The sequence below is a fragment of the Miniopterus natalensis genome, chromosome 20 (genome assembly GCF_054644295.1).
Source record: "Miniopterus natalensis isolate mMinNat1 chromosome 20, mMinNat1.hap1, whole genome shotgun sequence".
Classification (NCBI taxonomy): domain Eukaryota; kingdom Metazoa; phylum Chordata; class Mammalia; order Chiroptera; family Miniopteridae; genus Miniopterus; species Miniopterus natalensis.
In genome coordinates this window covers 18,765,829-18,793,707 of record NC_142100.1, presented here as the reverse complement: position 1 = coordinate 18,793,707, position 27,879 = coordinate 18,765,829, and the positions used below count along the sequence as shown (strand labels likewise).

General features: G+C 55.2%; 2 protein-coding genes across 2 annotated transcripts in view; both read left to right on the top strand.

Moving 5' to 3' along the window:
• The window catches only part of KIAA1671 (KIAA1671 ortholog), an 86,932-nt gene extending 74,321 nt beyond the window's left edge, over positions 1 to 12,611 (top strand). The window contains exons 6-11 of the mRNA XM_016208706.2: positions 1,079 to 1,334; positions 2,499 to 2,673; positions 4,405 to 4,523; positions 4,722 to 4,855; positions 6,298 to 6,380; positions 7,618 to 12,611. Of these exons, the coding sequence (XP_016064192.2) occupies positions 1,079 to 1,334; positions 2,499 to 2,673; positions 4,405 to 4,523; positions 4,722 to 4,855; positions 6,298 to 6,376 (763 nt within the window). The 3' untranslated portion in view covers positions 6,377 to 6,380; positions 7,618 to 12,611. The remainder of the gene's footprint in view (positions 1 to 1,078; positions 1,335 to 2,498; positions 2,674 to 4,404; positions 4,524 to 4,721; positions 4,856 to 6,297; positions 6,381 to 7,617) is intronic.
• Positions 12,612 to 18,065: 5,454 nt separating this feature from the next.
• LOC107533854 (beta-crystallin B2) lies at positions 18,066 to 25,956 on the top strand. Its single transcript, XM_016208710.2, has 6 exons — positions 18,066 to 18,093; positions 18,812 to 18,886; positions 21,577 to 21,695; positions 22,874 to 23,006; positions 23,964 to 24,106; positions 25,788 to 25,956. The coding sequence occupies exons 2-6, from the start codon at positions 18,833 to 18,835 to the stop codon at positions 25,954 to 25,956; spliced, it is 618 nt and encodes a 205-aa protein (XP_016064196.1). The 5' UTR covers positions 18,066 to 18,093; positions 18,812 to 18,832.
• Positions 25,957 to 27,879: the final 1,923 nt, after the last annotated feature.

The following is a 27,879-nucleotide window of genomic DNA, read 5'->3' as shown; positions in this document are numbered from 1 at the left end:
TTTTTTCCTTTCTAGACTTTTTTCAGTATATCTGTGTGTGTGTTTACATATTGTACATATTGCTTTATAAACTGCCTGCATTTAATATGACCACTGTTAACGGCTTGTAAGACTCTCAGATGCCAGCCTGGCTGGGGGGAGACTAGGACTGCGGCAGAAGCCTGAAGGTTATCCAGTGCAGCCAGGATTCAGGGGGCCGGCAGGCCTGCACCCCAGCTCCGCCCTAGCTGGCTGTTCTCTCCCTGGGTCTCCAGTGGGTGGGCAGCCCCTTCTGTCTCCAGGAGGCACTGCAGCGCCCCCTCCCGGAGGGCCCCAGGGGCAGCTGTGCTCCCAGCCCTAGGTAACAGCGCCCTCTGCTGCCACCTCGATGCTATTTCTCCTTATTTTTTGTGGATTTGGCTCAAGCCCACCCCACACCCCGAAGTCCTGCCTATTTCAAGCAAAAAGTCATCCCAGAGCTGACAAAAAGCATGGCTGTGCGCCCAGGGTTGAAGGGTTTGCGTAAGGATGCAGCCGGGAGGGGTTGTCTTTCAGGATAGACCCCCTGTCAGGGCGCTGGGGCCTGGCCTGCCCACACCCTTCCTTGGGGTGAGGCTTCCCTGTGCTCTTGACCTTGGTGTCTTTTTTATGGGCAGGGAGAGCCTTTTTAGTGTAACGACTTGACTTATTTATAAATTGTCTATTGTATGCGATTCCTGTGATCCAGGTGGTACTTGAATATATTGTCATGCGAAGAAATCCCAGAAGTAGAAGAGAGTCAAGGACGTGGATTCTGGAGTCAGTTCTGCCCCTTTGGGCAGCTACCTCCCATCCCTGTGCCTCAGTTTCCTCCCCTTAGCGAGGCTGATATTTAATTTCATGAGGTTAGCCCCCCCATCCGCACCGGTCCAGGTGTTCTAGCGGCACCAGGAGCAGCACCTGGCCGTGTGCCCAAAGTGGCTCTCCTCCTGGGACGTCTGTCTGCTGTTCCTGGTGTAGGGAGCACCCCCGCACCCCACTTTCTGCCGCCTCCTTTATTTGATGTTCAGTTCTCAGAAGTGGCCTGCGTGATGTGTCTCCCTTCCTTCCTTTCTCGTAGCTTGGCCCCCGAGTCCCCCTCCCCAGACAGCAGTGCGGCGTCGGCCCGGAAACAGCCCTCCAGCAGTCGTCTGTCCTCGCTGTCATCCCCAACGGAGGCCACCTCGGCCGGGGACCAGCATGACTGCTCCAGGGACCAGCGGAGCACCAGCGTGGACCGCTCCAGCACCGACCTAGAGTCCACCGATGGGACGGAGGGGCTGCCCCCACCGGACACTGGCTCTACGAAGAAAGTGGACGACTTCTCCTTCATCGATGTAAGTCGGTAACCGGGAGCGTGTGCCCGAAACAGTCATGTCCTCGTAAAGGGACGCTCTAGCATCTCCTGGCACGTTGCCCCTTTCTGAGGTAGAATCTGTGTGCCGGGCACCCCTCTGGTGGGTGCAGCGGGCACAATCTAAGATGGGACTGATGTCTGCCTGTGGCTTGGACCTGCCATCCACCAGCTGTGTGTCTTGGGGCAAATGCCTTCCCATCCCTGAGCCTCGGGTTCCTTACCACTTGTAACCAGCGTAATGGACTCTGCAGCCTTAGATATAATTACATGTGTTCAAATTAACACTGATCCCAGCCCACACCTGTTAGGTGAGCTCTGACCTCACAGCCCTGCCGGGTGTTCTCACCAAGGTCTTGCTTTAGTGGGATGTGTCCCTAGTACCAGGGGATCCAAATCTCTCTGTAAATGGGTGGTAGTGGTTCCAAGAAGGTAAGACCCCCTGAGGCATGGGTAGCCCTTGTATGGGTCCCCAGGGGCAGCCCCGAGAACTCAGCTTTTCCAGGTGCCAAGCAGAGTTGCCCTCCAGGATGCCGGCTGCCCAGGTCCAACTGCCTCCTGCTCCCGCCCCTTCCAGGACGCTGCCCAGATTGCCCCCAGAAAAAGAGCACCACTGCTTTGGGAGCGGGGCTTCCTCTAGGGCCTCCAAGGGGATTCCCCTCCTTAAGTATGGTCAGCTGGCACCTCTGGATAAAGACAGGGAAAGACACAAGCTCAGTTTCCACGGGGGCACCCACTATATAAACATGGACACGGTGTGGATTATAAGGACTTAATTAGGTGATGTGTTCAGTCATTCATTCAACAAACCTTTGTCCAGCTCCTGCTATGTATTGAGCATTGCTCTAGTTTGTGTGCTCATGTGATGTCACCAGGAGGGGAAAGGCATTTCCATTGTGTGCCCACTATGTGCCAGGCACAATGCCAGGGCAATCAAGCATCATTTGATTCTTATAATCAATGTATGTGGTATGTTTCATGGAGAAATTTTGACTTCGGGTGTTAAGGTATTATTAAAATATAGAATTGCTGCCACCTAAATAGGATCTTGTGCATCAGTGAAATTACACACACACCTCTCTTGGGTGATGCCCTCAATGAATGGTTCCTTTGTTTTTCCCCCTTTTCTTCCCTGCTGCTCCCAAAGCAAACCTCAGTCCTCGACTCAAGTGCCCTCAAGACCCGGGTGCAGCTTAGCAAGAGAAGCCGCCGCCGGGCTCCCATCTCCCACTCCCTCCGACGCAGTCGACTCAGCGAGTCAGAGAGCAGGTCTCCCCTGGAGGAGGAAGACGACAGCACATGGATGTTCAAGGACTCAACGGGTACACCCCTCGCCTCCACAGATACCTCACTGAACAGCAGGAAGGATGGAGGTTAAACACTAGAAAGAACTTCCTGACTGAAGGCTGTAGGATATTAGAACATAATTACATAGGAAACTGTGATTTTTAAAAAAATTCTTCACAGTTTATTAGAAACTAAGTTAAAAAAAAAATTCTTTTTGAAGGATGATATATTAATTGGGACTCTCTTCATTGTATACTCTCTTCAGGTTTGTTTGCTGGTCTTTTTTCTAGGTTCTTCAGTTTATTATCAGTCTTATTTGGTTTCTAATGAGTTATTTTAAGGCTATGCATTTTCCTCTGAGAATTTCTTTGGCTGCATTTTATATCAAATCCTGAGCCAAATTTTAAAGGGCAGGTAGGAATTAGCCAGGGAAGGATATTCCAGACAGAATATTAACAGGATCAAAGGAACAGAGGTGTGGAAAGAACATCCTGCATGTGTGGCAGGGTCTAAGTGGTTCAAGCCGGGGGTAGCAGGAATTACACTGGAAAAGTAGGCAGGGGTCAAGTCTTGGAAAGTCTTGATTCCTTGCCAAGGAGTTAAGCTTTATCTGTAGATAGAGAGACATGGAAGAGTTTTAAGAAGCAAAATCTTTTCTTGTTTTGGAAACCATAGTAGGTGACCCCTCTTACTCTACACATAAACAGTCTTAGTCCCCCTGAAGATGCTGTAGGCACTTTTGTTCACTTTGGACTTGCTCAAGGCAAACAGTAGGATGCAGGCCAGGCTCAGAGCTGAGTGAGGGGCACAGCTTCTGACTGGATACCTTAAGTGCTTGGAGGGCTCTCTCTCCCTCTCCCATCTCATGTCTTTTATTCAAAGAAATGTTTAAGTGCCTTGAATAAGACTCCTCTCTGCACACTTTCCTGGTTTTCTGAGCCAAATTTTACAGAGCTGTTTGGAGCAAGTAAAGACTAAAGTGGTGACAAAAAGCACGCAATTACCCCTAAAAGCACATAATTACCCCCTCCATCCCTCCACCCCCCCCCACCCTGTTGGAACACTGCAGCAGCCTCCTGATTCCTAGCAGCCTTGAGGAGCCAGCCAGGGGTTGGGGAAGGCCTGGGAGTACAATTTCTGAACATGCCCCAGTTTCCTGCTTGGCCCAGGGCCACAGAGGACCAGGCCTTGCCTCCTGCCCCTACTCCTCCCTGTTTGAAACTCCTGACCCTCACACCTGGAAGAGTGGGGACAAGCAGTCTATCTCCCAGAAGTCCCACCTACGAGGCTGGAGCTCGATTATGGGATTAAGTCCCAGAAAGGGGGGCTTGGGGTAAAGGAGGGTGGCTTCTTGGTCCAGCTCCAGGCAGCCCTTCCACAGACACAGGAGTCTCTCCCCCTCTCTTCTGAGAGCATGACCCCAGTGTATCATGAGCTGAAAGCACTTCTGGCTCCTCTCCTGCCTCCGCCCAAGGGTTCCTTCTATTTCCCCGACTAGAAATGAGCCAGGAGCCAGCCTGTCTATGCCCAGTCCCAGGAGGAGACCCGTCCTGCCTTACTGTCAACATCCTTTGGCAAGAGTTGTAGAGAAGAAAGATCATGAAAGCAAGCCCCTGAGTCTGTCCTCATCTGTAAAATGGGCCAGTAACGCCTTCTGTCAGGGTTGGTGTGAAGATGGCATGAGGGTCTATGCGCAAAGATTCTGGAGCACAGGCCTCGGTACATGGGGGCTGCCGATGACGTCAGCTCCCTTTTCTTTGCAACAGATGAGAAATCGCCCAGGAGAGAGGAGTCAGATGAGGAGGAGAAGAGGACCGAGAGGACCCCCGTTGGCCATCCCCAGAGGATGCCTGTGTTTCCAGGCGTAGACCCGGCTGTGCTAAAGGTACCAAACCTCACGTCCAGAGCCACTCTTGACCTGGCAGCAGAAGACCCAGAAAGAACAGGCCCCATGATTCCTCCCCCCCCCCCCCCCGCATTTCCGCTTGTGGAGGCCCTGTCCTCACTGTGCAATGACAGTGCCTTGGGATGGGACCCTTCCCCAGACCACAGGTGGTTACAGACTTGGCTCCTCTCTCCCCAGGCTCAGCTGCACAAGAGGCCAGAGGCGGACAGTCCCAGCGAGACCGCTGGCTGGACCCCCCAGCCCAAGACCCCCAAGTCCCCCTTCCAGCTGGGCAGTCGTGTGCTGCCCACGAGCATTGAGAAGGACGAGAGGTGAGGGGTCTTGGGGATGAGGTGACATCCTGCACGGACATCCAGGGCCCCATGGTTGCAAAACTGCCGATGGGGTCCAGACCTCTTCAGACTAATGGGGAAACTGAGGCATTTGCCCTCCAAGGATGCGCCTTTGTCTCAGCAGAATAGGGGAGACCTGGGAAAATGGAGCAAAGGGCACAGCCATGTTGAATGAAACAAACTTAATTCCATTCAGCCGCCCTTCGTGGAGCAACTGTCCCATTCCTGGGCCAGGCCTGCTCCCCACAGACGTGGGCCTGGCACAGCGCCTGCCCCTGGGGCTCCCAGGTCGGGCACTGCAGCAGCTGGGGGTGGAGGTGCAGAGCACAGTTTAAGTGACACCGTCAGGACTTCCTCCCAGCTGTGTTGCTTAGGAGCTGCATCCCCTGGGAAAAGTCACTCTGCTCCCTGGGCCTCACTTCCCTCATCTGTAAAATGGGTTGACTAATCACCCCGCCTTCCAGGGTGGTCATGAGGATGAAAAGAGAAAGAATAGGTGAAGCCCTCTGCACTGGCTTGTAGACACACTCAATAAAGGATAGTAGAATTCTTTTTTTAAAAATGTGGAATTCTTATGAGTCCTGTTAACATGTAAAAGTTAGGGATTATTCATGATGTTGGCCTTGTCATATAATAAGTGCCGTGGTAGAGTAACGGTTGTCAAACTATGGCCCACAGGCCAAATTCAGCCCATTATCTTTTTTTTAGATAAAGTTTTACTGTCACACAGCCACACCCATTCATTTATGGGTTGTCTGCGGCTGCTTTCCTGATACAACTGGCAGAGCTGACTGGTTGTAACAGACACCTTATGACCCTCCAAGGAGACTTCCAGTCTGGCTCTTTGACTCCTGTCATAGAGGGAGGATTCGTAAAGGGTGTGGAAAAGGGTTTCCAAGAGGAGACCCCTGAGCTGAGTCATGGTGCACACAGAGGGTCAGCGTGAGGGGTCCCAGGTTGAAATCACAGCATGTGCAAAGGCCCGGAGACCCGATATTGCCAGGAGCTGCAAGGAGTGGGTATTAACAGAGCACAGAGTGGGCTGTGGGAAACAGAAGGACCAGAGGCTGAGAGGGACAAGACCACGCTGAGATAGTCCCTTCTAGCTCTGGGGACGCCAGAATTGCAGGCCTGGCTCCAGAATCAGCATCCCGGCTGGAGGAGACCAGGGCTCCGAGGTACCACTGGAGACCTGGTTGGTACCTGGTCTTGTGCCGCCACCATCAGGCAAGGCTTGCTTGGGGTGCTCCCCTATCTGTGCAGGGAGCCTCTTCTTCCCTGCAGACCCCCTCCCCACTCCCAGCCAGGTCAGCAGCTTCCCTGAGCCCTCCAGGATCCACAGGGTCAGGGGCTTTCTCTGTCAGCTGCAGCCAGGTCTTACGTGTACGTGTGTTTGACTCTCACTGGCTCTGTGGTTTCAGATCAGAAGAGCCCTCACCCCAGTGGCTAAAGGAGCTAAAATCTAAGAAGAGGCAAAGCCTGTATGAGAACCAAGCTTGACCAGGTATGGAGGGGCTCTGGTGGGGAGACCTGGGCGGAGCCTGCAATCCAGGGGTCAGGGAACTTGGGTGGGAAGGCAAAGGTTCCGAGATTTGGGATGTTGCACCCTAAGAAAGAGAAGGAACACCGTGGGTGTGGGTGTTCTGGGTTCCTGTAAAGGGCGTGGAATCATCTGTCTCCTCTTGGGGATAAAGTCACAGCTGGACCAGCTGGGGTGGTGGGGCAGGGAGTCAGATGACAGGGGCTCTGGCCTCTCTTCTCCCTGCGTCTCAGTCCCATTTTATAAAATGAGAGGGCAGGACGTCAAGATCAGCTTAATTGGAAAAGTTATCAACCTTTACATTTATATACTCCCTGTATAATTAAAAATTGATTAAAAAGAAGAGATTAAAAAAAAACCAAACGATTCGAAATTCCCTGGTGTAGGTCCCAAGCAGCCAAACATCTTGGACTTCAGTTTCCCCATCCGTAAAACGGGGTGACAGCATCCACGTGGCTGAGTGGTCCCAAGGGCTCGCTGTGGATGCACCCAAGTGCTTCCCGTATGTCCCAGGGATGGGAGCACGGTCCACGTCCTGTAAAAGTCAGCTCCCATGTGAGCAGCACGGGAACCTGCTCCTGTCCACAGACTGAAACCCAGGATGCTCGGACAGCAAGGCGTCCCGTCGCTCCCCCAGAGACAAACCTGCCCTGCATGGATTTAGTGCTGTTAGGCTCCGTGTCCCCACCTCCTAGGGACATGCAGACAGGACACTGCAGGCATACTGTGTGCCTGGTTATGGGGTGTTGCACGATATGTCACATAATGTTCATATATGTGCCCATATGCATGTATGTGTGTATATTTGTGAATCATAAACTGCCCCCCAAAATCTAAATTCTGCAGTAAGCCTGCGCTCCGGGGTTCGGGATCAGGGACTGAGCCTGTGTTAGTGGTGCCCAGGTGATACCGTAGCTAAGCCTCCAGAGATCAGGTGAGGTTGCCGAGGCTGGAACCCTGACCTGACTCTCGGTGTCACATTCATCCCACTGTATCTGGCCTTCCTCCTCCTTCCCCATCCCACCCCTTAAAAACAAACAAACAACAACAACGAAACAGCCACTTCATCTCTCCAGGCCTGTGGCTCGCGGAGCCGTCGGGGGGGGGGGGGGGGGGAAAGCCAGGAAGAGTTCTAGGGCCGGATGGCGGAGAGAAATCAGGCCACTGCTCCCCGGCTGACAGGACTCTCCTTCCTTTCCAGACGGGACACTGCCACGTCCAATGATCAGAAGCCTTAACTGTCAGAACCCCCACGACGAGGCCACTCTGCTGCCGTCCCTCCTGCACAGCGGCACCTGCCTGGGCCCCTCCGGTCGGTGCAGAGCGCTCCCCGCGGCCCCGCCCGCAGGCGCTCCCTGGATCGGATCGGGCAGAGGGGCCCCCTCCTCGAGCACCTGCACGTCTCCCCCGACAGCAGCTCAGGCTGGGAAAGAAGCCAGGCTGCCCAGAAATGTCCATGCTGGCGGTTTGGTTGTGGTTTTTTTGTTGTTGTTGTTGTTGTTTAATGTAAAAATGCGCATTTCTGCCCACTTCAGCCGCAGCTCCGGGAACACGGGGCCAGGCTGGATTGCCTCCCCCGGTTCTAGAAAACGCCTGGGCTGTGGAAGTCCCTCCTCCGCCCACCCCAGGCAGGCCTCCTTCACGAGGACATTTCCAGGGAGGAAGAAACCGTTTGTGTCCCGCTCTCTTCGCGTCCCAGGCAGCACCACGGGGCTGGGGATCTGGATTCTCTATTCGGCCAGTTCTGTCTCCCTCTCGAAGGATCAGCAGTTCCGATTCTTAAGTGCCCCTGTCCTGGTATTTATCGTTTCGGCGGGGCTGTGTGCATCGCTGACCTCTCTTCTTGGGAGTCATTTTTGTTTGCTTTAGAAGGTGATAAAGCAATAATTCAGCCAATTTTTCCCTGAAATTTGACACGTACCTATGTTTCTCCACTGAGGACCCCGAGGGGGGGGTGTGACTGTGTTGCCCGAAGTATCTGATCATCTCAGGTTATCTCACCCCTACCCGAGCTTTTTAAAAATTCTGATTGCCGCCCTTGTATATATTTTCCTGGCCTCTTCTCATTCTGAGCTCTGATTTCTGCGGAGTGACCTTTGTCCCTTGGCCTCCAGGGTTCACAAACTGCAGCCCCCATGGCAGTGCCTTTCCCACCCAGACATCAGACCCCCCCGGGAATCTTTTTCTCCTGAGTCGTTTCCTAACACGGCCTGAGCTGCAGGCAGGGAGGAGCCGGGCCCACTGGCCTCCGAACAAACGCAGGACCGAGGGGCTCTTGTGTTTCTTCTTTCCACCCTCCCCCTGAACTCCATCCGACCAAGTGCTCTTTTCAGGTCCACATGAAGGGAAGGAGGGCCTTGCTGAAATCGCTGCTCTGGAGGGGAGCCCCCCGGGCCAGGGATTCTGGACAGAGGTGCCGGGTGGCAGAGCGTAGGTTTCCCTTGCCTCCCTTTTTCTTGCCATTTCTACTCTTTTCTTCTCTTTGGAGATTCTCAACACCAGCCTCCTCCCCCCGTGAAGCCCAAGGCCCCAGAAATGCCTGGCTGGCCACCTGCCACGCCTGGAGTTGCCATAAACTTTGTGCCAACCTTACCTGGAGATGCCCTTTGGTGAGGGAGATGCGTGGGAAGCTCATGGGGCACCCGTGGTTGCCGAGGGGCTCAGTTTCCTCGTGGATCCATGCGCAGCGCTGGCCAGATCGGAAGTGGGGGGCACTTGCATGCCCCACCCCTCAGCAACTTCCCAAAAGGCGAAAAATCTTTCTTCACAAATCCATTGCTTGCAAATGGTGTCAAACATACCTCCCTTCTGCCCGGCCACCTCTCCAGGAGTCTCTGTTTGCCCACCTGTCATGCTTTTTCCATCGTCTCCCTTTTCCCTCCGCCCCCCTCTCTCGGGGGTGGGGAGTGGTTCCCTTCAGCAGCCTGGACAGTGACTGGGGCCCCCCTCCTGGCGCCCCGCTGGCTGAGCGTTGGCTGCCCACTGCTGGGCGGTTGTAGGATCCTTGGCCCACCCCCCTGCGCTTCTGGGAGCCTCCTGCACTGCGTCCGGAGGTTGGGCTCTGCTTGATAACAGCTGCAAAGTGGTTGATCAGTTCTCAGTGGCCCATTTGGAGATTTAATTCCTCCAGGAGCTGCTTCGGTTGACTTCTGTTGCTCACGTTTCATAGCCACGTTGATGTAGGGGCTTTCTTGTGTGTTCGGGCCCCGACTTCCTTTCTTGGTTGCTGCTTTCTCTGTCTTTCTGAAGGTGGGAAGGCCCCTGGGTACCATCTCGGGCAGTAGGACATGACCCATTCTGTTGAGGGAGTGTATCGGGACTCACCACGCACAACTCTCGGCTCTGAATTAGTCCCGGCTTAGCCCAAGTTTACCCAACAGGGGAGAAAAGCACTTGAAAACAAGATTGACCTGGAGACCTTTTACCTAACCCGCCTCCCCCACCTCGATTGGAAAGAAAAGTCCTGTTAATTCCTTGGTGACTGAGACATACAAAGCCCACCCCTTTAAACGGCCTGGAGGAAGCCCCGCACATCACATCCTGCTTGGCCTTTTATTTCCTGCGGCCCCATCTCTCCACCGCAGAGCAGACAGTCACAGCCGGTCAGGAGCGACCCCCGCAGAGCAGGCTCCCCCTCCCGCCCCCAGCCTGGGTCCTGCTGAGGTCAGTGCAGGGAGGGGAGAGAGACTGGGGCTCAGCCTGTGCAGGTGGCTGGGCCTGTGGGTTATGTGCTCTTTCTAAACCAGGGTTGCTCCTTGGGGGAAAGCAGGGGTTTGTATGCTAGTTTCTCGAGTGAGCGAGTTTCTCTGGAAATCTGTCTCCTTTTAGACCAACGGAATATGCCTTAACCATCTGTATGCAATCAAGTCACCTACTCTCCTCTCACCTTCCTCCCCTGGCCCTCGGCTCTCCTTAAATGAGTCTCGCACAGAAAGCAAATTGCAATGGATCCACAATCCCCCCCATGTTTTTCCCTCCCTCCTTCCCCCTCCTCCTGTCCCCCCCTTCCTCCCTCCCTCTCTCCACACACGCCCTGTGCACGTCAGCGTTTTGACATGATCTCTTGATGAGTCTGTAGCTTCCCCTCCAGTGGAGCCCCTGCCTCACGGTCTCTTGCCTAAGGAAGCAGAGGCCTCTGGCCTGTGAACTTCCCAGCGCAGCCTCAGACGTCAGCATTGTGGAGAAATGACTCGGTGCCGCCAGAGAAATCCTGGTGCGGGGGAGACCTCGGTGTTTGCGAAGCTGGGAATTTTGAGTCATGCTGACCTGACACTGACAGCCTCCGGTTGTCTAGGATTTGAGGAAAGGACAGTCAGATGGGGATGTTTTCCAGGGAACAAACCAAGTCATATGCTCTCGGACAGATGTGTTTCCTTTTGTGCACCCCGGGAATTGAGGCCAACTCCGGGTATCTCGAAGAAGCGGGAACCGAAATAGGCACGGGCCTGAGATCCTAAACCTTAGAGGCTGTGCGAGGGATTTAGAAAAAGCCTCAGCGTGGTTTCCTAAAGGAGACCCCAGCGGCGCCCACCCGGTGCTGACAGCTGCCTGGCCCATTTGCGATTTTACATTTTCCACCAGGGCGCCCAGGTTGCCCCCGGAGCTGGGCCTAACTGCAAAGCTAAACCCCACAGGTGTGCGGTCAGATCTCCTGCCGAACTAAACGTTTTCCTAAAGCGACTCGGGCCCCTGTGGAAGACGGTGTCCACCCGAGGAGAGGGCTCAGGCCTGCCTCTCCCTCACCAGTGTCTGTGTCTTCCCCTCAGTCCCTGTGGCCCCTCCCACGAAGCCCTGTCCCTTAATGCAGGAAGCTAGATGACTGTTGCCTTTCTGTCAACTAGCATTTTGGGGTGAGCCTGAGGGGAGATGGGGAGGCAGGAGGAAAGCTCTCCAATGGGAAATACCATCCCCCCACATTGACGCAGTGGCCAGTTGCTTTGGTGATGGAGAACCTCTCTCCCTCTGTGCCTTTCCTCTCCCACCACGTGTTCAAATGAGAAAGCAGAAGTCCCAGGGCACCTCGATCAGTAACTAGGCAGAGGGAGCCACTTGAAGCAGGCAGGACCCGCTCGCTGGACACCGGGAAGAAGATCCACCTTGGGCTCCATCCCCTCAGGGAGTGATGCATTCAGGCTCCGTGTTGGGAAGCCGCTCGGAGTCTGCTTGTTGGAACTGTGGGCAGGCCGAGGCTCCGGACATGGAGAGCCAGTGGGGATGAGTGTGCCCAGTCTTAGCCAGTCTGTATCTCCGTTTGCCCCCATCACCCCTCTAGAAATATCTTTCTTTTGCCTGGGTTGGTCCCTGCAGGGAGTGGGGCAGAAAGCCAGGTCCAGAAGGTCAGCCTGAGGTGTCTGGCAAGGTCACCCCTGAACCTCTGTCCCCTGCCCTCCCAGAATCTCCTTAAATAGCTACCCTTGTAGCTGGTGCCGCTAACATCTTCCTCAAATCCGATGGGCACTTTTCTGACAATCTCTGCTGGCATCACGCCCGCTCAGAAATATTACGCCATTGTCTAAAGAAGAATTGGAGCTTTTTAACAATCTCATTCCACATAGCCTTATGGATCCTGTAAATAGGGGCTCACAAAAGTAATATATTGTGTTACGGGAGATATTTTGTACTGTGCTGTTTCCTAAATCCTACCAATCCTCTAGAGGTCACGTACTTCCCACATGATGTTGACCCTCAAAATGCTTTGTAAGATGGGGGAGTGGAAACATATATACATAGACTATATATTTTCCTAGCCTTTCTTCCGGGTCCCTTCGTCAGAGAGCTGAGTCACAACAGAGAAGGAACCTGGGTCCGGTGTGTAGGGAAGTTAAGCCTCCTGCCTGCTGGCATTCTTGCAATTGCCTTAGAATTCACAAGCCCTGGGAGTTCTGCACGAAGGCGGACGAGAGGCACTTTACCCAAGCCCAGAGAGAACCTCGGATCATGTGACTGAGAATTCACCTAGAAAAAAGCCTATATTTTTAATGTCGAAACCGCGGGCCTCCCTGGACCTCACCGAGTATTGGATGTTGACAAATGCTTTTATATTTTGTAACTGTAAAGAGGTTTCCTACGCACATCAGGAGCAGTTGGGAATCTAGCCAACTGCCCTAAAACTGGATGACCTTTGCATGTACAGAGATGTTGCGTTCAGACTATGAAAACAGCAAATAAAGCTTTGATGCAAGTTGCACTGGAGAAGTTGGTGTGTCGGTGCGCGAATGAATGGCCTCTCCCTTGCACTGCCGAGCTGGGGGCCAGGAGCGGGAGGGGTGGCTGGGTCCTGGAGAGGGGGCCTGTGGACACAAAGTGGGCTTTCCATTCAGCCCGGAGCTGATCTTCCTCCCACCTCCTGGCTGTGCGACAACCCTGAGCCTCGGCTCTCTAAACTGGGGGTGGTGTTGGCAACATCAGTGGGCCGGAGTTTAAGGCAGTGGTTCTCCTGGGGGGCATGGTGCCAGACGACACCTAGCATTGACGGAGACATTTCTGGTTATCAGAAGGAGGGGAGGGAAAGCTACCGGCACCTAGTGGGTGGAGGCCAGGGGTGCTGCTCAGTGTGCTGCGGTGCACAGGACAGCCCCCCCGCAAAGAATGATGCCGCCCCAAATGTCAATAGTGCTGAGGCTGAGAACTCCAGGCTAAGGAAATGTGGCAGGTGACAGTTCCAGGCGCGTAGTAGGTCCTCAGGATCCTGAAGGATCTGATGGGAGGGGGTCATGTCCCCACCTCTGTCTGCCCCTTACATCCCTAGCAGATGGTGACTGCATCCCAAGTTCAGGGGTAGAAACCAACTCTGCTTTCCATGTATAGATATCTGTGAAAAAGCCAGAGCAGATGTTCCCCAAGGACCTCCTGTAGAGACGGTTTGTGCCTCTAGGCTGGCGGCGGGGAGGCGGCCGCACCTTCCTTTGCCTTTACAGCTCCCTCCTCTCTGGACCCAGGCAGGCGAAGGTCAACCCAAGGTCGCAAACTGCCGACGCGTCTGTCCTGCACAGGCTTTTAAAAGTGGGGATATTTCCCGTGAAGGGACATACAGATTTCTGGCCCCAGCTGAGCAGGGTAGGACGCGGCCCACCTTCCCTCCTGGCTGCCGGCGGCTTCGCTTCCCTGCGCTTCCTGCCAGCAGGCGGGTCTCCCAGCGGCTCCTGCAGAGCAGCCGTCCGGGTTTAACTGAGGTTTCTGCGGGCGGTGCCCTCCGTGGCCGCCAGGGGGCAGCGCAAGCCCGCGCGGTGCTGGTCCAGGCTGGTAGGAGGCAGAGCTGCTGGAGCTGAGGACAGGACCTCCCTCCCTGGCCCCATAGAGGACAGCACGGGACAGGGGCTGGGCCCGGGACCCCCCCCCCCCCCGTGTGACGCTCGGGATGCTGCCCTTTCCAGGTGACCGTGTACGAAATGGAGAACTTCCAGGGCAAGCGGTGCGAGCTCTGGGCCCAGTGCCCCGACCTGACCGACGCCTGCTGGAGAAGGTGGGCTCCATCCAGGTGGAGTCGGGGCCGTGAGTACCTGGACCCCCAGCCCCTCCTCACAGCCCTGGGCCTTCTGGGGTTCGAGTTCTAGTTCTAGACCCGCTGTGCGGCCTCAGGCAACTCCCTTCCGCTCCCTGGCCTCAGTTTTCCCATCTGTAAAGCGGGGGAGTGGACCTGTGACCCCCTTAGAACCCTCTAGGCCTCCATCCCTGCGGTAAACAGCAGGGTGCAGTGGAAAGAGAACGCAGGACGCGGCCCAGCACCCAGCGCAGTGCCCGAGCGGTGGGATTTAATCAGTATAATTTCAATAATAATTACACCACCTAAAATTTAACATGCATTCTATCGCCGAATCCTTACAACTGCCCTAGGAGATTGGTGCCATGCTAACCCCACTGGACAGGTGGAGAAACTGAGGCCGCAGGGGTTAAGCGGCAGGTCCATGTCCACACGGCAAGCAGGTTCTCGCCTCGGATTGAAAGTCCAGGCTCTGGCAGCGGGTTCGGGGGTGAAGGCATGCCCGGCACCCCCCTCAGGCAGGGGCGTGGGGCGGGCACCATCGGCGGCACTTCACTCTCCCATCCCCGGGGCCTGCCGACCCCTGTCCCGGGCCGGGAGCAGCGGCTCACGCCACGGCCTTGTCCCCAGACGGGCCGGATCACATGCTCCACCTGTTTGAGAGCCCGGCTTTCGGTGGCCGCAGGATGGAGATGATAGTGGGCGACGACTTGCCGAGCCTCTGGGCTCACGGCTTCCAGGACCGGGTGGCCAGCGTCCGGGCCATCAGCGGGACGTAAGGGACCAGCCCCACTCTCGCCCTGCCCCACCTGTCCTCAGACCAGTCGCGCCTCTGGCCCCGGCGGATCCCTGTCCCCTGTTTCCAGGGCAGCGACGTTTCCTGCTCCCCCGTCTGGAGGCCCTTCGCTCCAGCCCTCATGCTGCGGGTGTCCAGTTGCTTGCACTCTCGGGCCACTGGATTTCCAGGAAGTCTTAACTCATAGACAGTGTTATCTTTTTAAAACACCAAGTGAAGTCTGTTTCCCCTACTGCCCCCATCACTCCTTTTCTGAACATCCCTAAGCCCTTGGACTGATGCTCAGACTTTTTCCCCTCCACACAATCCTGTCCTTGCCTGGGGAAGAGGTGACATAGTGGTTCTCTAGGTGTGGCCTGAGTAATACTTGGGGAGCAGCTCATCACCTCCCTCCTTCTAGGCTCTATATCTCTGTTAATGCAATCTTAGGTTCACCTTCCTTTTGTTGGTGACTGTAGCTCACTTGTGGGCTTGTCATCCGGGGGATGAGCCTTGAAAGGTGCCACCTCTCCCTGATAATAATTTAACACTTTTTACTGAGCATCTACTCTGTGGGGATAACAAGAATGACACAGCCTCTGCCTTCAGTCTGAGGGAGACGGACAAGGAAATGGCTTTACAATTCACCGTGCGCAGGGGCTCTGGGCGTCCCAACGAGGCACTTGCCCAGTGCTGGCCAGCGGGGGCTCTTGTCCGTATCGTCAGTCACAGAACCAGGCCGACGGAGGCTCTGCCACTTGCAGCACTGCAATGGAAGGGCAATGGAAGAGAGAGCCCTGGGAAGTCTGGCACCTGCAATAAAACGATTAGGCCTGGAAATTATATCTGTCAAGTCTGCTCAGAACCCACAGGCCAGGAGGAATCACATGACCCCCCTTCATATCAAGAAGACCCAGCGGTAACCTGCTCGCTGATACACCTGTCGGCTGCCTTCCCTTCTTGCCTCCCTGCCTCTCTCCCTGCAGAACTTCCTGGGATCACTTCCCAACAAACTCCCTGAACCTGAACGCTTTTATCACAGAATCTGCTTCTGGGGAAGCCCAAACCAAGACCCCTTCACTCATCTCTTCCTCTTGTATCCATTCATTAATTTAGACGGTCAACAAACATTTTCTGAGCATCTACAATGTGCTGGTCCCAAGAAGGCAGTGGGAATGCAAACGTGACCGAGACTTGACTCAAGGAGCTGTGTGAGCTTGGACAGGTTGCTCAACCTCTCTACGCCTCAGCTTCCTATCTGTAATAGGAGAGAGAAATAATATCTATTTCAAAAACGGTCGTGAGGATTGAATTTATTTAATGAGACAGCAGACAGAGGGTCCTCCAGCAAGCTTAGTAGAGCTCAATCCACAAAGGCCAACTCTGCTACTCTGACTGCAACCTTGGGCAAGTTGCTTAACCTCTCTGAGCCTCGACTTCCTCTTCTATAAAATGGAATGACTGATAAATGCAACACTTACCTCTTGGATTTGTAGGACTGAAAGAGCTAAGTATGAACAGCATCTGTCTTATGATAAGATCTCAGTGTTAGCAATTCTTTCTTATTTATTGAGGCACAGCCAGGTCTGAATCCATCCATTTATTCGGCAAATATTAATTGGCATCTGTTAGGAGGTGAATTGGGTACCAAAAACGTTATGTCGAAGCTCTAACCCCCAGTGCTTGGAATGTGACCGTATTTGGACATAGGGTCTTTACAGAGGTACTTAAGTTAAAATGAGGGCATTTTAAAACAGGGAAATTTGGACACAGAGCAGACATGCGCGGAGGAAAGACAATGTGAAGACGCAGGGAGAAGATGCAGGGAGAAGGCGGCCCGGTGACTAAGCAAAGACTCTACAAACCGAGGGGTGCAGGCAACTCCAGGGGGTAGAGGAGGCGAGGAAGGTTCCCCTGGAGCTGCGGGGACAGCGTGTGGCTCGGCCAGCACCCTGATGCCAGACGCCCAGCCTCCAGAGCAGGGAGACCATACACTTCAGGGGGTGGGAGCTGACACTATTTTCACTGTGGTAAAATATTCATAACATACAAGTGACCATTTAAATCATTTTAAGTGTACAGCCGGGTGGCGTTAAGCACATGCGCATTGTTCAACCATCATGACCCTCCATCTCCAGGCCTTTTTCATTTTGCAAAACTGAAACTCGGCACCCATTCAACACTAGCTCCCCTCTCCTCCCTCCCCCCGGCCCCTGGCACCCTCCGTTCCACTTTCTGTCTCTGTAAATCTAACTACTCTGGGAACCTCCTGTAAGGGGAATTACATGGCCTTTGGCTTCTTGTATCTGGTTTATTTCATTTAGCATCACGTCTTCAAGTTTCACGTGTCAGGACCTCCTTTCATTTTCAGGCTGAATAATATTTCATTGTATGGATAGAGCACATTTTGTTTAGGCAGGTATTCAGCCATGAGCCCTTCTAATTGGAAATCCAGCTAATAAATGAGAAATGTAATGTCAGGTGCTGGGAAGCGGTGTAGAGAGAAAGAGCCTTCGAGCGGTTTTCCGAAGCCTGGCACCGTCCCCTCTCCTGCCTGATCTTTGGGCAGACCAGACGCAGGCTGCCGCCACGAGGGAACATGAGTTAAGGCCAAGCGCCCACCGGGCCGTGGTGGGCCTGGCAGCAGGGATCCCAGAGGTTTCTCCCAACCTCAGGGCCCTGGGGTCCTGAGAGCATCCCCCTTAAGAAGAGCAGGCGCTGCGACAGCCCAGGGGCCTGCAGAATGCAGCTCACTGTCCTCACCCTATAGGCCCTGCCCCTGCCCACCTTGGCCGCCTGGCCCGGGCCCTGCCCTCGTTGGAACTGTCGTCCCAACCTGGTTTCCCAGGCTAATTTCTCCCGATCCCTGAGGACTTCATCTCTTCCCGTGAGCTGTCCTGGATGGTCCAGGCTGGGGCAGGTCCCCTCCCTGACACCACCCCCTAGGACAGAGCTTGGCACCAAGTAGGTGTCTGGTAAATATTTGTTGACTGGGTGGATGGATGAGTGATGCTGGATCCTGCCAGATCACCCTCTTTTACTTGCTTTTTTTACCAGGGCCACTGGGTTTAGCCCCTGTCTGTCTACCCCCAGGGCTCGACTGACCATCCGGTGAACCCAGCCTGCCCCCTGCCCTGGCAGCCGGACGGCTGATGCATGCAAACGCGAGCATCCCCTTGCCCGGCCGCCTGACCCCCCGGCGCGGCCAAATCTGAAAGCTAATGACATTATTGTGTGGGGACACAATGCCTGCGGACATTTGCTGACCTGGGCTTTGGTGCGGGCTTAATCCTCCATTCTCGCCCTGCTTTCCCCGGGGCCGCAGCGGTCACCCGTCTTGGCAACGGCGCTCCTGGGGAAGGTATAAAGGCCACCTCCCGCCGGCCGGGCCTCACAGGCACTCTCGGGGGCCAGTGTCACTGGTAAGAATGCTTCTCTCGCTCACCTTGCCTTTTTCTCTCAGGCTCACCCCTGAGGGAAAGTGTGGGAGACCTGGGTTCGAATCCAGGTGCCACTACTTTCTGACAAGGTGACCTTGGGCAAAGCCTTGGACTCTCTAAGCCTCGGTTTTCTCTTCTGTTAAATGGGGAGAGGGGTCCTAGACGCCCTTTGTTGCCGGGCTTGGATAAGGTAGGGGGATGGTCCGGCACTGCCTGGCTCGGGGGGGAGCTTGGGGAACGCTCTTTGCTAACATTAAACACCCATCAGCATCGCGGTTTGCCAGCGGCCGGGGAAGGGAATCTGAGTTTGCAGGAGCAAAGACAAACCAGTGAAGGTTCAGCTTTGCCCCACGCTGCTCTCCTTTAGTCCAGAAATCCCTGCATCGTGTCGATGCGTCTGCAATCTGCGTGGCATCAGCTGTTCGGAGCTGAGTGACAGGGACCCCCTGGAGACCCCGCTTCAGCTCTAACTTGCCACGTTATTTTTAGAAGATTTTGTTTTTCCCCCTGGAGCTGGTCTGGATGCAAAAAGTGAAGCTGAGGATGAAGCAGCTGCCTGCTGACCCCGCAGCTCTAGGGCCACCTGCAGCCAGGGAGACAGAGGCAGGGGGTGGGCCTACAGGGGTGCGGCCCCGAGGTCCCCCGATGAGAAAGCCCAGGGCCCAGAGGGCCCTCACTGCCGCTTCCCCATGTCTTCCAGGTCATTCTTGCAGGGGACACCATGGCCTCGGACCACCAGACCCAAGCGGGCAAGCCACAGCCCCTCAACCCCAAGGTGGGTACCATGACGGAGGGGTGCAGGGGGGCAGCAGAGCTCCTCTACCAGACTCAGTTTCCCTTCCGTAGAGTGGGGTTGGCATCGCCTTTCTAGGTCCCCTCTCTCTGCTCCTGCCCCACCCTGGGCCTCAGTGTCCCCCACTTGCACCCTGGGGGCTGATTCCAAGGCTCCTCCCTGACCCACGACTGGCAGGCCAGGATTCCCAGCACCAGCTTCCGGCTTTGGAGACAAGTTTCTTGGCCTTACCACCCCTCTCCCCATATCCTATTGTCCATGGGCTCCCCCAGGGCTGAGGTGGATCCCCAGTCCTGGCTAAGAAAGGCCCTGTGCAGGGGAGATGGGGTGTGAGTCCTGGCTCCACAGTGCTGTGTGACCCGGGCCAGCCACTTGACCTCTCTGAGCCTCAGTTCCCTCATTCATGAAACGAAGAAAATCGAATTCATGACATAGGGTGATTGCGAAGAGGCAAAGAACACAGACTCAGCCCGACGCCTGGCTGTGGCATGTCCACCCCATGCCAGCTACTAATGGTGCCCCTTTGCCTCCCCGCCCTCCCCAGGGTGGTGGGATCGTATCCCAGTGTAAGCTCGTCACACCCAATCTGCCCCAAACCTCTACCCCCAGGCTGCCCTCTGCTCCTCTGCATCTGGGGCCCTGGGCAGGGCGTCCATCCTGGAACTGCCCTTTGTCACCCCAACTTGTCCCTTGAGAGGCTTGCTTCCTGGAGGAAAGGCAGGCAAGAAACAAGCCAATAAATATATGACTTCAAGGAGTGAGAAGTGTTGCAAAGAAACAGAGTGAGGGTTCCTGAGAGTTGGGGTGGATGCGAATGGTGTGTTAGCTAAAGGAATTAGGGAGGGCCTCCCTGAGGAGGTGGCATTGGAGCAGAGGCCCGGGTCAAGTCAGGGGCAGCCATGTAGAAATCAGGGAGCAGGGGCAGGGGAGCATTCCAGGCAGAGGGCACAGCAAATGCAGAGGCGCAGGGGTGGGAAGGAGCGGGGTGACTGAGGCACCGGGAGAAGGCCAGTGTGATATGATTTAGAGCAGCTCTGTCCAATGGCCATAAAACTGGGGCCCCGTATATATCATCGAACATTTCCTAGCAGCCACCTGCAGAAAGTACAAAGAAACAGATGCGGGGAATTTTCATACCATATTTTATTAAACCCAATATGTCCTGATGTGTGATCAATAGAAAAATTATTAGGGAGCTATATTACATTATTTTATTCCTATTAAGTCTTCAAACTCATGTGTATTTTATACTGATAACACATCTTAATTCAGACTAGTTGCCCCTGTTCGATAGACTATGTAGCTAATGGACAGCAGGTTTAAAGGGTTGGAAACGTGTAAAATGTTGCATCCATTTGTCAATAAACAAGCACAATACTAATAATACCAAGCTCCCGGGCTCTCTGAGGACTTTCAGGTGAGAGGAAAGGCCGGCATCCCCCGCTCTCCTCGGCCCCGCAAGCCCTCGCCTCCCAGGCCAGGGGATAATAAACCGGCCTCTCGCTTCCATGCTCTTGGTTCTTCCTGGTAACCCTGCAGAACAGGTGAGATCCCCCATTTCACAGATGGGAAAGCCGAGGCTCAGAGAGCCAAGCTGCTTCCTAGGGTGGCACAGCTGGATGCAGCAGAGGCGACGTCAGTGCCCGTGTCTCCTGACCATCTGTTGTCGAGTCAGTGACCGTAAAGGCTGAACTGAGCCCCTGGAATTTGTCTCTGAGCCCTGATGGGCCTCCCTTCCTGGCTTTATGTGGCTAACCCCTGGCCTGGGAGAGAGGGGCGTGTTTACACAGCCGGCTGACCATGCGGATTGCAGGGCTGCCCTCCCGGGAGCCCGCGGCCCTGAGCCCGCTGCACCCCGAGGCAGCCCCTCCCTCCCGCGTGCCTTCTGGAATGATAAAGGTGGCAGCTGGCCTGCTGTTAGCGCTTGGCTTTGAGGCCTGGGGCTGATGAGGACCAGGTGAGGCCAGGGAAGCGCAGGCCCCTGAAGCAGCACCCCCGGGGGAGGCCCGAGGGAGACCTGCGCGGCTCTGAGGCTTACAGAAAGGGCGCGGGTATGTGTGGTTTTACCGGTGATGGGGGGTGAAGGGGGTGCCTGGCGGTGGCACTGGGCCAGCTCCAGCGGGAGGACACACCCTGGCAGTGTGGCCGGGCGTCTCGCTGTTCCTCCTGCGCGCTGCAGACCGGCGGGCCCGGCCTCCCCTGGGAGCTCGCTGCAAAGGCGACTCTGGGGCCGCATCCCAGGCCTGCTGACTTGGAAACTGCCTCTGACCGAGATCCCAGGGGCTCTCTGTACGCGTTAGAGCTCCCCAAGTGCTGCTCTGGTGGACGCAGTGTCAGACAGGCTCAGGCTCCAAGTTCGGCTCTGCTACTTACCTACTCCGGTGCCTTAATTAACGTCATTAGGCCCCCCTCCCCCCGCCAGCATTGCCGACATTACACTTCTCTGAATCCTTCCATCTGTCTTTACTTCCCATTCTACAGATGGGAAAACTGAGACTGAAGGTCTCACAGCTGGTAACTGGCTAAGCCAGGACTATCTGACCTGATATTTGGTTTGTGACTCCCCAGGTGGAACCCTCAGCGTCCTTTAAGTTTCCCTGAGTGCCCTCCCCACTGCCCGGCCCTCCCTCCTCCCCATCCTGACGGGGCCTGACTTTCTCCTGCTCTTACAGATCATCATCTTCGAGCAGGAGAACTTCCAAGGCCACTCGCATGAGCTCAGTGGGCCCTGCCCCAACCTGAAGGAGGCGGGCGTGGAGAAAACCGGCTCCGTCCTGGTGCAGGCTGGACCGTAGGTACCGGGGAGGCCTTGCCTGGTGGGGGGCCGGGCTGGGAAGCTGGAAGGATCTGCCCTCACCGTGCTCCTAGGCTGTGCAATCGGGGGACCAGGATTCAGGGCCCGGCAGCCTGCTGGGAGAATGTGTTCTTTGGAGCCAGTTAGAGCTGGGTTCGAATCCTACCTCCACCACTTCTGGGCTGGGTGGCTTCCCTCTCTGAGCCCCAGTTTCCTTCTCTGTAGGATCAGGACAACCATGTCCTCCTGAGGATGAAGGGACAGCTTGTGGGGAAAGCCTGGCCCTGAGGTCAGCCACTTCCTGGAGGCAGGGAGATGGTCACGGTGACTCTCATGGGCCTTTTCAGAACTGCCAACCTCTGGCTCCAGGAATGTCCTCTCTCCTGGGAGGCTTAAAGCTGGCTGTTCCCGCTCTGTACCCACCCCCTTCCCGAATCCTGGCCGTACTGGGTCTTAGCAGAGTTGCTGATACATTCGGGGGTCAGCAGGCCTGGGGGATTAGTAGGATGTGGCTGCTCTGTCATGTCATATAGCTGAGCCCAGCCTGCCGGGCCTCTCTTCGTGGTCCCCTGGCCACTCTTTCTCTGAAAGAGCCTCAGGGGCCACCTGTGACCCCCACCCCACAGATCAGTGAGTCTGTGTGGCTGGAGGTAGGTCTGGGGCGACCTGCCCACACCTCCAGGTTCTCAGGGACTTTTGCAGGGTCCAACGTCCCTACTGTAATCAGAGTCTGCTGATGGGGACGACACAGCCAAGAAGCGGCCCTGCCATGCTCAGGGTGTCTAGGGAGCCTGAGAGCCGGCCTCCTGGCCGTTTAAGTGCTGCATCCGATGACCTGCAGTTGTATGTTTTCGGTACTTGGATGGAAGAATTTCTCAAAGGGATTTTATGCTTCTCTGCTTTCTTTTTAAAAGCATAGTTTTTAATTTTTTTAAATTAATTCTTGTTTATTGTTTAAAATTAAGAAGAAATGGCTTAGGGGAAAAAAACCTCATATGAGTCTAATCTTACAACTCAGAAGTAACCATTGTTAAGATTTTGATAGACGTCTAGATATTTCTGCCCGGCAGGAACGTTCCTGCTCTTGGATTTGCTCTACTTGGGTTTAGGCGGGGCTGCTGTTCTTGATGAGCTGAGCAAGCGTGAGCTTCTCTCTCGCCCTGTCTCCGCTGCAGCTGGGTGGGCTATGAGCAAGCCAACTGCAAGGGTGAACAGTTTGTGTTCGAGAAGGGCGAGTACCCCCGCTGGGACTCATGGACCAGCAGCCGGAGGACCGACTCCCTCAGCTCCCTGAGGCCCGTCAAAGTGGTGAGCCCCTGGTCCCTCATCCTTCCTCTCTGTCACCTTGGAGTTAGGGGGCCTGGGGAACAGAAAGAAACCTTCACCTCCAGCAGTGTGCCCCTTCTGATTGGCAGGGGACTTCCCTCCCTGGGCCTCAGCATTCTCCTCTGTAAAATGGGAATATGGATATCTGCTGTCCTGAGATCCCACCACGCTTGGCCTGAGAGCTGCCACATTGCACAACCCCACCGGGCTCCATTCACAAGATTTCAAAATGGTCTGGGCGGGGCGGTGCTGTTCACGTTCTATTCTGTGTGGACAGTATTTCCAGGGTGGTACAGCTCTTGCCACAGAGCAATTGCTCAATCCATTGTGGCCACTGTAACTATTAAAAGGACTTCTGGGATGGGTTGTGGTGGAGAGGGGCCTTCGCCTTCTACAGACCTGGGCTCCTATGTTGGCTCTGGCACTCCCCGCTGTGTGACCTCGGGCAAGTCACTTTACCTCTCTGAGCCTCAGTTTCCTCATCGGCCAAATGGCATAAGAGTGGTTTAAAGGATTAAAGGGGATAACTAAGAAAAATGTCCGGAAACAGAAGGTTGGGGAGAGGCGTGGAGATGAAGGAAAGGCAAAATATGTCAATGTCTCCTAGAAGCACCATAAAGCTGCGTGTGTGTATGTAGATTGTGGCTGTCATTTATTTTTAAAAGAAAGTCGAGGCTGTGGGAGGGAAAATGACATTTCAGAATCAAATATTCCCCAAAGTGGAGAATTTGCAGAGTCCGTTACATGCTATTAGCCCCAATAGGATCTCAACAAACAGCTACTGTTCAATGGCAGTTGTCATAGACACTCACGTGGGGGGGTACCGGGCAGAGGCCTGTGGTCGTAGCAGCTGATGCCAACTCCAGGTGTGAGGATGGGTGGGAGGGCTCACCCTGGTTCCCCCCTCCTGCACTGATTGCCCCCACTCCCCACCAACAGGACAGCCAGGAGCACAAGATCACCCTCTACGAGAACCCCAACTTCACGGGGAGGAAGATGGAGGTTATAGATGACGATGTACCCAGCTTCCACGCCCACGGCTACCACGAAAAGGTGTCCTCCGTGCGGGTGCAGAGTGGCACGTGAGTACAGACCCGTACCTGGCTCGCCCGCCCCAGGAGCCTGGACCTGGGGTCCTAAGCCCCGCTCCGCCCTGAACGCTGGTGCCCCGCAAACTCCCAACCTCAGTCTTCACGCGGGGAACTGGGTGTGGATGCCATCCGCCCACGCGTGGTGGCTGCCGGCCCTGAAGTTCCATCCAGACCCGCCTTTGGGGCAGTAACCTACCTTTGGAGGGACAGGCCTTGGCCTTAACCTCAGCCCCAAGGTTCCTGTTGGTGGGGAGGCAGGTGAGGCAGAGACGGGGGGAGCAGAAGAGCTGGGGTGAGTTGAGTGGTCTTACAAAGCTGTGAGAGGCAGGAAGTCCAGCCCTTGATGGCCTTTTAAAACTTATTTTAGAGAGGGAGAGGGGCATCGATTTGTCGTTCCACATATTTATGCATTCATTGGTTGATTCTTAGATGTGCCCAGACTGGGGATTGAACCTGCAACCTTGGTGTATTGGGACAACGCTCTAACCAACTGAGCTACCTGGCCAGGGCAGACTGTGCTGGCCTTTTAATGCATGAATTCCTGAGTTGGGTAAAACATGTCATTTCCCACCAAGTTAAACTTCTTTGGCACATAAACCTTCGTCATCAGCATTTGGGAGTTTTTCCACAGTGACAAGTTTGGATTTCATGGGGGTCCCCAGATGGGCTTCTGGCAGTGGCGTGCTGTGGCCAGCTTGCGCCAGCTGGCAAGAGCTGACTCTTAACTTTTCAGAATTTTCATAAGCAGGTGGTTGAGTCATTGGTACTTGTAATCAGCCATTGTGGGAGAATTTACACCAGGGAAATTGGAAAATGCTACAAATCAAGACTTTGTTCCTCCAAGAGGGGTAGTTTACCAACACAGAGCATGCAAAGTTCTGTGTTCATGGTCCCCTTCACTCACTCATGGATCCATTCACTGATTCAATGTGCCGAGCGTCCTACTGTGTTAGAGGCCTGGCTTCTCCTTGTGTAGCTGACAGTCTACTTGGGGACAACTGTAAATCGTTTAAGAATCACACCCATCTAGACTTCTTCCCTGAGGAAGGGACTCGAGCTGAGAACCTCAAACAAGAACAGGAATTGTGGGGGTCAAGAGGGACCCCTGGTGAGTGCGAGGGGCTCTGCAGAGGCCAGAGCAGCAAGAGGGCAGGCTTGTGGGGACCTGAGGCTGAGCAGCAGAGCTCAGAGGCCAGCAAGGCAGGTCCATGCGGGCCAGGGCTGTGTGGCATTTTCTGGGGAGAAGACTGACTTTCATCAGGTACTGAAGAGAGTGAGTGACCCCTTAACAGTGACAGCTTCAGGTGGCGGGCAAAGGGAGTACAGAAGGCTCCTGGGACCTTTCCAGACCTATCTAGTTCTCTCTCAGCCTTGCAGCTGGGCTTGGGATTGGGATAAGAGGCCTGTCTTGTTCTAAGATTAAGTGAACTTGAGATCACCCCTTCCTCTGATCCCAGTATGAGGCCTTCAGTCAAAAGTTGCTTCATGAGGTAGTGAGCTTCCCGTCAGGAGAAGGAAGAAAGCAAAGGCTAGTTTCTAAAGGGTGAGGACTGGGAGGCTCCACCCTTCCTAGTGGCTTAAGGATATTCTCTCTCTCCCCCTCTCTCCCTCTGTCCCCCTTTTCATCTGTTTCCCCTTCTGTCTCCCCATGCCCCCCCCTCTGGCCCTGCAGGTGGGTCGGCTACCAGTACCCTGGCTACCGCGGGCTGCAGTACCTGTTGGAGAAGGGAGATTATAAGGAAAGCAGTGACTTTGGGGCTCCCCACCCCCAGGTGCAGTCTGTGCGCCGCATCCGTGACATGCAGTGGCACCAACGGGGCGCCTTCCACCCCTCCAACTAATGCCCCCCGTTTCCTCCCTAGGGGCCTGGTCTGCTGCCCAGGCTCCCCCCAGACCTCTTGGCGAGTGAATAAAGTGTGACTTGCAACTGGTCCGCTGCAGTAACTTTTATCCCCAGTGGGAGCTGGGGTGTTGCCTGTGTGTGTGAGAGAGACAGACAGAGAGACAGAGACAGAGACAGAGAGACAGAGACAGAGAGACAAAGAGACAGAGAGACAGAGAGACAGAGAGACAGAGACAGAGAGACAGAGACAGAGAGACAGAGAGACAGAGAGACAGAGACAGAGAGACAGAGAGACAGAGAGACAGAGAGACAGAGACAGAGACAGAGAGACAGAGAGACAGAGACAGAGAGACAGAGAGACAGAGACAGAGAGACAGAGAGACAGAGAGACAGAGAGAGAGACAGAGAGACAGAGACAGAGAGACAGAGAGACAGAGAGACAGAGACAGAGAGACAGAGACAGAGAGACAGAGAGACAGAGAGACAGAGAGACAGAGAGACAGAGAGACAGAGACAGAGAGACAGAGAGACAGAGAGACAGAGACAGAGAGACAGAGAGACAGAGACAGAGAGACAGAGAGACAGAGACAGAGAGACAGAGAGACAGAGACAGAGAGACAGAGAGACAGAGAGACAGAGAGACAGAGACAGAGAGACAGAGACAGAGAGACAGAGAGACAGAGACAGAGAGACAGAGACAGAGAGAACCAGAAGATATGGGCAACGGGTAGGACAACTGAGGCCTCACTGAATGTTAAGGGCTCTGCAGCTACTTAGCTGTGTGACCTTGGGCAGACGGCCCAACCTCTCTGAGTCTGTTTCTTGCCTGAATTACAACCCCTTTCCCCCGAGTGGCTGGTTTGGCTGACCACCCGGGCTCCCTCTCACGCGGCTGCTCCCAGGGGCGCGTGGGGGAGCCCCGCATAGTAATTACTTTAACTGTTTTCACTCATCCAGCAGTGTTTTTCTTTTAGACCATGAGTAGCCACTTTATATTCATCATTATTGCCATCGACTCGGTCCATCTTCGTAGAGTTCGTCTCCCCATCAGGCCCCCCATGGACCCCTCACCTTCCTTGCACATGTATTGTAACAGGTCACAATCTGTCCGCCCTCCTTCCCAACAAACTTCACGAGGACGGGGCTGGGGTCTGCTCGAGTCACCACCCAGTTCCCGTTCCTGTTTCCCGAGGCCATCCCGAGCTGTGTGCATGCTCGAGTCACCGCCCTTCCCCCCCAGAAGCTGTCCCCCCCAACCCCTCCACCTCCGAGGTGGTCCTCGAGGCCCCAGGAGCCCCTGGCTCGGGAAGGAGACGTCTGCTGAGCCCAACCTGCCCTCGTGGCCGTGGCCGTGATCCTGTGCTGACCTCTCCATCTTCTGAGGTCCACCCATGGCTCAGCCCTGGCAGAAGTGCCGCCTCCTTGAGGAGGTGGCCATCCCCGTGGGGCCCCTCCGGGGCGGGCTCGGGACCCCGCCTTAGGGTGAGACAGAAACCCCAACTCTTCCCGGGGGGCGCCTTCACCAGCTGCCCGCGGTGCTCTCGGAGCGCCGGGCACCCGGGCGTGGAGCAGGAGCCCACCTGGAGGCGAAGTGCGGGGTCCAGAGCCAGGCGCCTGGCTGCCGCGGGACAAACGCAACTCCTCTCTTTTCGACCTGCGGTGCTCCCTCCTCTCTTCCAGCCGCCTCGGTCTAGAGCATGTTAAAAAAATAAAATAAAAAGCATCTAGCAGCCACCTTGGCTCTAAGGCAGTGCCGAGAATCTGAGCAGCACCCGGCCTCTGACCACTAGATGTCAGCGTCACCCCCAAGCTGCGAGGCCGAGGGTGAGGTGAGGAACCTGTCGCAGGCGAGGGGAGCGCGGGGAGTCTGCGGGATGGGAGGAGGCGAGGCGGCCCGGTCGGGAGCCTGGGTGGGAGGGTC